This window comes from Euphorbia lathyris, chromosome 6 (genome assembly GCF_963576675.1).
Source record: "Euphorbia lathyris chromosome 6, ddEupLath1.1, whole genome shotgun sequence".
Taxonomy (NCBI): Eukaryota; Viridiplantae; Streptophyta; class Magnoliopsida; order Malpighiales; family Euphorbiaceae; genus Euphorbia; species Euphorbia lathyris.
In genome coordinates this window covers 82,062,307-82,073,544 of record NC_088915.1, presented here as the reverse complement: position 1 = coordinate 82,073,544, position 11,238 = coordinate 82,062,307, and the positions used below count along the sequence as shown (strand labels likewise).

The 11,238-nt window shown below is 32.7% G+C and overlaps 2 protein-coding genes across 4 annotated transcripts; one reads left to right on the top strand and one right to left on the bottom strand.

Annotated features, from left to right (window-relative positions):
- The first annotated feature begins 403 nt into the window (after positions 1 to 403).
- LOC136231905 (probable pyruvate, phosphate dikinase regulatory protein, chloroplastic) lies at positions 404 to 3,226 on the top strand. Its single transcript, XM_066020927.1, has 3 exons — positions 404 to 846; positions 2,044 to 2,671; positions 2,852 to 3,226. The coding sequence occupies exons 1-3, from the start codon at positions 421 to 423 to the stop codon at positions 2,953 to 2,955; spliced, it is 1,158 nt and encodes a 385-aa protein (XP_065876999.1). The 5' UTR covers positions 404 to 420; the 3' UTR covers positions 2,956 to 3,226.
- A 3,122-nt stretch (positions 3,227 to 6,348) lies between these two features.
- LOC136233990 (uncharacterized) lies at positions 6,349 to 10,859 on the bottom strand. 3 transcript variants are annotated; one of them, XM_066023734.1, is made up of 6 exons: positions 10,644 to 10,859; positions 10,526 to 10,554; positions 10,343 to 10,447; positions 10,056 to 10,161; positions 7,540 to 7,756; positions 6,349 to 6,803 (listed from the first exon to the last, which is right to left on the bottom strand). In XM_066023734.1, the coding sequence occupies exons 2-6, from the start codon at positions 10,544 to 10,546 to the stop codon at positions 6,722 to 6,724; spliced, it is 531 nt and encodes a 176-aa protein (XP_065879806.1). In that variant the 5' UTR covers positions 10,547 to 10,554; positions 10,644 to 10,859; the 3' UTR covers positions 6,349 to 6,721. The 3 variants fall into 3 exon arrangements, with proteins under 3 accessions (XP_065879806.1, XP_065879807.1, XP_065879805.1); XM_066023735.1 differs by having other exon boundaries at positions 10,056 to 10,155; positions 10,526 to 10,859; XM_066023733.1 differs by having other exon boundaries at positions 10,526 to 10,858.
- Positions 10,860 to 11,238: the final 379 nt, after the last annotated feature.

Here is an 11,238-nt window from a genome sequence, read left to right as displayed (position 1 = left end):
GTACCCGGGCCCGTGGACAGGTCTACTTATGATTAATAAAATCTATTGTGTATTATTCATATATTGTGTCTCTCTGTGTGTTGCTATTGCTTACTGTTATATGTGACTGATGTGGATTGTCTGTGTGATGTTACTGCGGATGTTTGTCCCTTTATCTTAATCGATATATGGTTTGTCCTAACCTGTATATGTGCCTATTGCAAATATGGTAAGACGTGATTCTTGACTGGCTTAACTTTCGGAGGAAGAAGTAAACGCCACACGATACCAATAGTATAAATTCATTTCTATGATTATTAGATAAGATTTTTGGGCTTAGAATTTGGATAAGTGCTGTGGGCTTTGGATTCAATAAACGGGCCTCAGGCCCATAATCTATCTTCACTAGTGCTCCGATCTCAACATGACGCATCATAAAAGATGATTACTTTCTCAACCATCAACTCCCGGTACCTCTCTCCGGCGGCTTCACTCTCACCCAATCCCAAACCAAATTCCGATCCTCATGCCGAGCCTCAGCGGCGGAAGCCCAAGGGAAGTTCTCAGCTCAATCGCTGGTCTATGGCTCGAGCTATTCGATCTGGCCGTAAATTAGACCGTCCAGGTCACCGGAATCAGGTGGCGGAACTTAATCCGGTTGCTCGAGGAGATCTTAGAGAAAGCGAATTCAAAGATTCTAGTGGTTCAGATGATGAAGCGGTGGAAATGATAAGTGCGAAGTCGATTTACATGATTTCCGATGGAACTGGGTGGACGGCGGAGCATTCCGTTGGTGCGGCCTTGGGTCAATTTGATTATTGCTTGATTGATCGGGGTTGTCCTGTAAATACCCACCTCTTTTCCGGGGTAATTCTGGCTTTTACCCTCTCTTTCCTTTATTTACTTATCAATTTATTCTTCTCATTTTATATTCTGGATAAATTATACTTAGTTTTATGGGCCGGGCCAGCGGGCTTTTGCTTAAAAATGCTCAGTTCAAGCCGAATCCAGCCCGTTGATAATTTAGACGGGTTCGGACCAGACTGGAATCGAGTTCAAAAATCAAATCTCAAACCCAACCTATATAACCCCACCTAAATATATGTATAGTTTTTAATAATAAAAAATTCAATTTATACTTGAAAATAAATATATAAATTTATTAATTAATATTAATAGACCGGTCCAGTGTGCTATTTTTATAAATCCTAAATCTACCTAAAAAGGAGGCGACTTTAACGGGACTGGACCGAAAAATAAATTTTCATGTCCAAACCGGGCTCACGAGACATGGGCCTGGGCCTGGATGGACTGTACAAGTACCGAACTAGTGAACAGGTCTAATTATACTCATGACCGGGGGTGTGCAAAAAGTCAACAAAAAAATGATAATCAAACCGAATTCTTATTTAGTTCGGTTATTTTAATTATTTGGTTTGGTTCAATTGGAAATTTTTCCTTTTTGATATTTGGCAGTTCGATTGTGGAAAAAAATGGATTTAATAAAAAACTGAGCCAAATTTATGTTTAAATAAACAAAAAAAATATAATTTTACTTATATTATATATTCTTTGTAATTCAATTCGTAAAAGAAAAAATTCAAAATTTTAGTTTTAAACATTATTGAATTAAAAAACATCAGATAACAACCCATGTCAAAAAGTTATAAAATAAATCAGAATTAAGTGTTAAACTGATCTCTAAATTTGGTCGTATGATCAATTTAATACAAATTAAATTTTAGATATTAACTCGGTCTTCAAATTAATAAATTGATATAAATATAATCAGTTTTAATATCTAAAGCTCTTAAAATATAGGTTGATTTATCAAATTTTGCTAATTTAAATATTACGGTAGATATTAAAATACGATTTGGGCTAAATTGATTTTGGATCCCAACTTTAGAAGCCATTTTTATCCTTAATTCAAATAAGTCGATGATGTAGTTAAACTTGTTCGGGTCATCAAATCAACTTCCATTTTAACTGTTGAATTGCTCTTAGATTTCCTGCCTTAATTTGTTCTAATGATCCAAAACATTTTCACCCGAATCATTTCAGATAGATGACGCAGAAAGATTAATGCAAATCATAAAACAAGCAGCAAAAGAAAGAGCACTTGTAGTCTACACTCTAGCAGATCCTTCAATGGCTGAATCAGCTAAACAAGCCTGCAACTTATGGGGATTACCTTCAACCGACATTCTCGGGCCAATCACCGAAGCAATCGCTACTCATTTAGGTGTTTCCCCTTCCGGTCTTCCCCGCGGAACAGCTCCCCTTTCCGAAGAATACTTTCAACGCATTGAAGCCATCGAATTCACCATCAAACAAGACGATGGCGCCTTGCCGCAGAACTTGTACAAGGCCGACATTGTTCTTGCTGGTGTTTCGCGGACCGGAAAGACGCCTTTGTCGATCTATTTGGCACAGAAGGGATACAAAGTTGCTAATGTGCCTCTTGTTATTGGTATACAATTGCCTAAGAGTCTGTTTTCGATTGATCCGGAGAAGGTTTTCGGGTTGACGATCAATCCGGTGGTTTTACAGGCGATTCGTAGAGCTAGGGCGAAAACGCTCGGGTTTACCGGAGAAATGAGTAGTAGTTATTCCGAGATGGATCATGTAAGAAGGGAATTGGAATTTGCTCGTAAGGTGTTTGCGCAAAATCCGGTTTGGCCTGTGATTGGTAAGGTTTTTCAATACTAAGTGTTTTTTATTGCCTTCCATTTATGGAATTTGATACTACGTGCAACGGAAACTGAAATTAAAACGGAAAAGGAAAGAAAATTTAGCGTAGGAAATAGTAATAGAAACGGACACGAAATGCAATAAATTTGATATACTAAATCTTTGGTTCAAAATGCAGAAGTCACAGGGAAAGCAATTGAAGAAACTGCAGCAGTTATATTAAGACTTTACCATGATCGAAAGAATAAATGCGCGATGCCAGCGATTTCGAGACGTTACTAGCATGGTAGAGGTACTCAATTTGTGGGCAGGATTGTCAATTTTTGATACGATAACACGTTTATGAATACACCTGTTTGACACAATTATCATTTTTGTGTCATTTATTTATATCATATATAATCATGTAGAATATATAGATCACGATTATGTACGAGTATAGTTTACTTGTAATTATAATGTTACAAAGCATCATTTTTCATTATTAAAGATGATTATTGTATAACGAGACATATATTATGATAAATACTGGGGTAAGGTGGTTGTTCCGCTCGTTGAATCTGTGTTGGGGATGATCTCGGTATAAACTCTGATGATAAAGTCAATTACGGGTAAATAGAGAATATAGAGAGAGAAAGTAGAGAGATAGAGAGGATGCGATGAGTGAATCATCTTGGCAGCCAATTTGATATTGTTGTGACCAACAGAAGTAGAGGAAAGTGTTCTTGAAAAAAAACTGATGAGTGTTTGATAAAAACGCAAGGTGGTTGTTATTTACCGCACCCAAATTGCTAGTTACTTCCTTCTATTAGACAATTTTCCCATTTTTATATTTTTTTTAAACTGATTTTTTTTTTCAAAACTCAAATTTTGTCTTTTTTGCGATTTTTTTAACCCTAGGCGGACAAAATTTCCGCCTGGCCAAAAAAGAAAATCGCGAAAAATGTACCACGTCCAATTTTTCCGACTTGTAATCATTCATTTCTGAGGTTTTTGGGTTGTAACTCATCAATTATTTTCAGAATTTCAGTTTTGATTGGAAGAGAATAACATATGTTTTCACGAAAAATGTATTTCATCAATTTTTCTGACTCGTAATCATCCATTTTCGGGGTTCTTGGGTCGTAACTCATCAATTATTTTCATAATTTCAGTTTTGATTGGAAGAGAAAAAAAATCAGTTTTTCAAAAAAAAAAAAACTATGAAAAGGGCAAAATTATCCAATAGAGGCTAGTCACTAGCAATTTGGGAGCGGTAAATAACAATACACGAACACAATCAAAGTTCTAAAAGTTTAAGGAATAAAAAATATATAATATTAGGTTATATTGAAAGTTACGACTATTTTTGTTAAAAAAAATTTAATATTAGCTTTCTTGATAAGTTGTGACAGCTATTTTTCTCAAAATCTACATGCTGGAGCTTTTTCTTAAAATATTTTTACATTTACCAAACGTTGTTTTTAATTGGAAAAGCTTAACGGGATGGGAATGCAATTCCATATGCGCACTTATCGGAATGGGTAGAGGTAAAGGTCAGTTTATCTTTTTAAGTCTAGAATTGTTTATAAGCTCGATTACTTGTATGTAGGGCTGTAATCGAGCCGAGCCGAGCTTTGGCCTGTTCAAGCTCAGCTCGCTATAAAATTAACGAGCTCGAGCCCGAACCGAGCTTGTTATAAAATTAATGAGTCGAGCCCAGTCGAGCTTTGCCTTGCTCAACGAGCTTGAGCCGAGCTTCGAGCTTGTTTCGAGCCCGAAATCCTCTTTTGGACTCGGTTCATTAAGAAAATTATCTAACCATGAATTGTTTGTGAGTAAATTGTTAATTATATTTGTGAAGTTTGCTCGCAAATAACTCTTTAATTGTGTACATAAACAAGCTCACAAGCAAAGTTCGTGAATAAATAAATAAGATGCTTATAAATAGTTCGTCTATTACTCATTTATTATGTTTGTGAACGAACTCATCTAATAGCAAATGAAATAATATTAAGTTTAGATATTTTTGAACTAAAACAAAACTATATAGTTTTCTACAAAACTAAAATTTGTTCATAAATGTTCTAATCGAGTCTGCTCGCGAGCTTTCGAGCCGAGCTTTGGCCTGCTCAAGCTTGGCTCGTTTATGAACCGAGCCAATAAATCATGTTCACGAGCGGCTCGTTTACAAATCGAGCCAAGTCGAGCTGAGCTTTTATCGAGCCAATCATCGAGCCGCTCATGAGCGGCTCTGTTCATTTACAGCCCTACTTGTATGGTTTACCTAGACTTATGTCAAATGGATGTGGCTGGCATAAAGGAAACTGACTTTAGGTCCAGACGGATCCAGGTTCAGACCCGTTAATATCCGCCTATATCTAGAGCGAGATTGGATTTTTTTAAAATATAATGGTTTGATCGAGCTCGGTCTGGCCTGCTAATATTATTTATTATATTTATATATTAGATATTTATTTTTAAGTATAAACTTTATTTTAAAAATTATATATATAAAGATTGGGTTAAGTATATATTTTGCAAAAACCCTTGGACCCGGTCGAACCTGATCCATCCTGATTTGGATAAAGTGTTTCATGGGTTAGCCTATCTATATATGTGTTGGGCCTATATGTTTTATGGGCTGAGTGATCATCTTTTTGGAACTTTGATGCATGATGTCTACTCTTTATATTTTATAGGAAAAATATGTTGTCGTTTTATTGATTTGTAAATATAGAAATGTAGTACTTTTTTTCTTTTTGTAAAAAAAAATGCGTGTTTTATAAAGTTAGAAAAAAAAGACTAATGATGTTAGTTTTTGATGACGTGACAAGTTGACTTTGATAATCTGACACATTGATTATGTTTTTCTGACTGGCATAATGAAATATTGATTTTGATGATGTGGTATGTAGACTTGATGACATGATAAACAATGTTGGTTAAATATGTATAATTTATAATATTGGGTTAAAATACTTATTTAGAAAGAACAGACCAAAACCTATATACAAAATCATTTAATGTTAGATCTAACGCGGTATAGATGAAGTAGTTCCAAGCCAAATTAACGACACAAACCCATTTTCCGTTAACTTTTGGTTATCTATGTGTCATGTTGGCTCTTTTTTTTTATATATATCTAATTATCAATTGACTTCCACAGTGTAACATCATCAATGCGTGATAACAATAAGAGTCAATGTAATACGTAGGTGGCTAAGAGTTGAAGAGAAATAGGTTTTGTTTGTTAAGTTTGAAATTGCTCCGTCTATATAATATCAAACCCAGCACGAAATGATTTCATACGTTAGTCCTAATTCGTTTTTTTTTTCAATAATAATAGAGCTAAAATTATGATTTACCCCTATTATGTTATCATGTATGTTTGTTTATTAGGTTGACCACAAATTCTAAAGTTATCCATTCCCTAGTGTCAGTCACGATCACTACGTATTTTTTTGGGTTAGAAGAATTTCTCATTCATTTTCTAGTGCCAGTCACAATCACCACGTATTTTTTTTGGGGTAAGAAGAATTTCTCATTCATTTCCTAGTGTTAGTCACGGTCATGATCACACTTTTTTTCCTGAGTAAGAAGAATATATATTTTTCTGAGAAATAACTACAGATAGTTTTTTTTAAGAAAATGGGTTATGCAGATAAAAAAACATCAACAGTTGAATCAAACAGACACGTAAAAAATCTCATGTTTATAGCATTTCATTTCTTTCAATTTTTGTTTCAAGCACATAGAAAGACATATACACGAAAGAAAGAATCTGATCTAAATGGGATTGGAAAAGAAGAAGTATGACTAAGGTAGAGAGATGTTAAAATAAGAAAATGTGTAATAAAAGACAACACTAAGGACCATCTATCCCTCTCACTAAACCATTAACTTTTCCCCTCTTCTTTTCATACAAAGAAGATTCCTTTTCTTTGTCCTTATCTATTCTCTTCTTGTCTTTAACCTTTTCCAATCTTTGCTCTTTAGAGTTTACGGTTTAGGGTTTTTACATTCTGTTCCCAAGAATAATCCATGTTCTTCAATTATATTCCCAGTACTAACCAAGGCCGTTATCATCTTCCCCGAACTTCCCAATCGAAAGCGTGAAGTATATCAGCAGTAATGTTCCCATGCTTGATCTGTCACGCAATTTATACATTTTAGAATATCGTATGATATAGGGTAAATAATTTATTAGTCACTGCATTTTTACCAAACGCATTGTTTAGTCATCATATCCTAATAATACACTGTTTAGTCCTTCAACTTTTGTTTTATTTAGCAGTTTGGTCTCTTATAGAGGGACTAAACTGTTTAGTAATTCAAATATTTGAGGGACTAAACTATTGAATAGAAGAAAAGTTAATGACTAAACAGTGTATTATGAAAATACGAGGACAATACAATATGTTAGGTAAAATGTAGGAACTAATAAACTATTGGGTAAATAATTTATTAGTCCATTCTTTTTTACTTAACACACTGTTTAGTTCCCTATTTTGAAAAACACATTATAAGGTCTCTATTTTTTGTCAATATTAACTCTTTGGTCCTTCTATCTATTTTTTTTTAGATTTTTAACCGAACATATCTTAGCTTTCCGGACAGTCATAGTACAATACAAAATGAACATGTTACTCTGTTATTTTCTGTCTGTCTATTTATGCCAAATATAACGGTTAAAAATCTAAAAAAATTAGACAGAATTACCAAATGGTTAATATTGACAAAAGATAGGGACCTTATGATGCGTTTTTCAAAATAAAGGGACTAAACAATGTATTAGGTGAAAAGGCGGGGACTAATAAATTATTTACCCTAAACTATTTACGCCATGATATTTTTTATTGTAGCTTTACGGTGTGCGAAACTTACAATGTAGCGAAAAAGAAAAGGACCCGTTTAGGATCGATGGCCCAGGAAAAAGGCGGTCGCTTGAAACTGTTTCTCCGGAGGGCAAATCTGCCTTCCGTCGAGGCATTCGAGTTGCTTGTAGTTGTGTTAATGGTGATTTGATGATGAACTTGTGGGTTGGTGGAATGATCGGTCGGGACCGCGGCCACCAACGATGCCTTTTCGGGCATGCTAGACCCTACAAATTGAATCATAGTATGAAAAAATAGAAAGTATGTTGTGAAAAAAAGGTAATAACTAAGTATATATATCACCATCATATATTCAAATAATGTTACATTGCACATGCTTCCAATTAAAGTACAACCAACAAAATGGATGATTATTCTATTTTATTTGTACTAGCTAGCATCTTAATTTAAGTAATGCCTACCAATTCCATAGATTCCATTGTTGACCCATAAATTTGGACTATAATTATTAGTTTATGTAACGATAACGTGATTTACAGAGACAACTCAACTGATGTAATTCGTTTAACAAGATTATCATTTTTATATTATATCTTAAAAGTTTTTTAGAATGGATTTTATCTTTATCGGTTTTGTTTTAGCTCAATTCTATTTTTTTTTAATTGTCGGGTAAAGATTACCGAACTGAATAAAAATTAGAAAATTGAATTGGAATTGGTTAATATTTATTAGAAAATTGGTAAAATTGAGCTACTAACAAGTGATGAATTTTTTTGAATGGCATATTATCCATTTGGCTCTTTAAACTAAGGTTTTAAAGTCAATTAGGACCTTAAACTATCAAAATTACCAATCAGGCTCCTGAACTAACTAAAAATTATCAATTGAATCCCCATTCGGTTAAACATTTTCAGACTCTCTTTCCCAAACCCACTTTGAACCAACACAAGAGTCTATATCAAATAGTCACAGTTTCTGATTTTAAGATATGATAAGGATTCAATTGATGATTTTTGCTTAGTTCAGAGACCTGATTGATGATTTTGATATTTAAGTCCCTAAATGGCTTTAGTTTTAGAACCCAAATGGGTGTAATGCCATTATCAAATTTAGTACTTTTATAGTATTTTTGTTTTGAAATTTGAACTATACAATAAAAATATAAATATTTAAACAAATGAGTTTTGGGTGATTTTAAAAATAAAATAAAACAAACTTTAACGGAAACGGAATTAAAAATAAAAAATAATAGTAGTAGGAGGGAACAGAAATGAGGTGTCAGAAGACAATTTGGCAGGACCTTCCAGAAAGTGGCAAAAATAAGAAAATATTTTATTTTGGACCCAACTTCAATACGTGGCAAATCTCAAGAAATGGGCTTTCTTAATTGGAAAAAAACTTCTTCAAGCCCCTAATCTTTCGATTTTTCTTGATTGAACCCCTGAATTTTCAGTTTAATGCAATCGTCCCTCCTTCAGTTTTTTTTTTTTTTTTCATTTTTTGATGAAAATCTCTCCTTCAATTATATAGGAGACATTGAGTTTATGTTTATCATAATAGTTCTTAACTTTGAATATATTATTTTTATATAAAAAAAATTGAATATATTATGTGCGTTTTTAAAATTTAAGATTTTTAAAATTTATCTATATTATGATATAACATGAATAAGGTTTTAAATATGTCTCAAAACCCAAAACAAAATCAATCTTATGGAAATTTAAAGTTTGGTTTAACAATAAAAAAATTATCAATAAAATAATGAATAATAATAATAATAAAAGATAATTTAAAAAATAATTTACGTGTTTTTACTAATTTGCAAACAATTATAATTTTTTTTAAAAGAGGATTAAAGATTTTCGTCCGTTTGCAAAACCAAAAACTTGTACACTGACATTGACATTGCCAATTTATCGTAGATAACTTCAAAATAAAAAAATTCTAAAAATTAAATATTTACCATAAAATCAATGTTTTTTTTATTTTCCAAAACCATTGTTTTTAAAGTTTTAACACTATAAACATTAATTTTCACTTTTCTAACCAAAATAATATTTAATAACCAAAACAATACTTAAATAACCTCAAAACTACAAAGTTAAAGAATTAAAGTTGATAAAATATCATTAATTCTTAAAATTTTCTATTTAAATTATCAACGGTCGGTGTAAACCTAAAAGTATTTGGTTTTGTAAACCGACGAGGATCGCAGTCTTCTTTTTGTAATTCAAAAAAACATAGATACCGATCTGTAAATCAACGAAAATACAGAGATGGTTTTAAAAATTATCCCTAATAATAAAAAAATTCAGTAGCCTCCTAGTGGTATTTTTCCTAATTTATTCCCACCATTGTTTGCTAGCATCTAATTTTATTTTATTTTTTCCCTCTCTCTCCTTTTATGATACAAATTCCCAAATTTGAAAGTCCACAAAAATAAAAACAAAATCAACAATTAAATATACAAACTTTATATTTTTTTTTATCTCCCTCTCATTTCTCAGAACATTCATCCACAATAAAAATAATAAAAATCACAGCTTTTTAAATAAAAAATATTACCTCTTGGTGAAGAAGAAGAAGCAGAGACTGTGGTGTCGCCTCCACCTCCGCCGCCGCCTCCACCGCCACCGCGAGCAGACCCTTTTCTGGAAAGACTCCTCTGCAACTTTTTATCCATAAAAACATTAATTAATTCAAAAAAATACAGAGAAGTGAAGACATTCGGTTGTAAAGTGGTTAGTTAAAGTCTTATCTGTCTCTGTCTGAAAAAAAAAAATTTGTTTTCTCGAGAAAATAAACAAATTCAAACCCAAAAAAAAATTAAAAAAATTGAAAAATAAACTCACTGTAATTCTGGAATTTGGGTTGTTGTTGATTTCTTTATTTCCATGGAAGCTTTCCATATCAATCACAAAGTTCTCAGATTTCTTCAAGAAATTTTCTTCCAATTCCTAATAAAAAAGATTCAATTTTTGAGAAATTTTAAAATTTACAAAACCCAGAAACTGAAAAAGCTTGAATTTACTTACCAACATAGGATTATCCGCCATTTCCAGAGCTTAATTTGAAGAAAAGGAGAAACCCCCAAATCAGAGAACTGATAAAGATTGAAACTTTTTGGGGGAAAAGTGAAAAAAAATTAGATACCTTTGAAGAAGAGCCAGTGGGGAAATGGGTATTGAAAAGGGGGTTTTAATGTCACGAGAAATGTTGAAGATGAACTGACTTTTACCTGTATTGAATGAGAATTGGAGGAATTTGTAAGAGTTGGGGTTGTTTTGGAGTTTGGGGGAAGAATTACAGGGAAGAAACAGGGGGGATTGAGTTGGACATGAAAATATGGGGGTTCTTTTTATATGACCATTTGTTTAATGTGTTTGTTTTGAAATGTCATCTTATTTGTTTAATATAATAATATAATGGGTAATTAATTTATTAATCGACATTGTTTGGTTTCTGTCATTTCAAAAACATACGGTAAGGTTTCTAACATTTTTCTCAATGAACCGTTTAGTCCCTAACGTTTTTCTCGGTGAACTGTTTAGTCATGCCGTTAGACTCTTATGAAGATTCTGTTAGTCAATTTGAATTAGCAGAAACATCTTTCGTCATCACTAAAGCAGTTGGCAATAAACATGAGTTGAGAATATGAAGGAAATTAAACTCACCATTGCAGTAAAAGGATTTCCACATTCAATTCTAACAGGAAGAGTAAGCGAGAGAGATTTGAGTCGATTTCTAC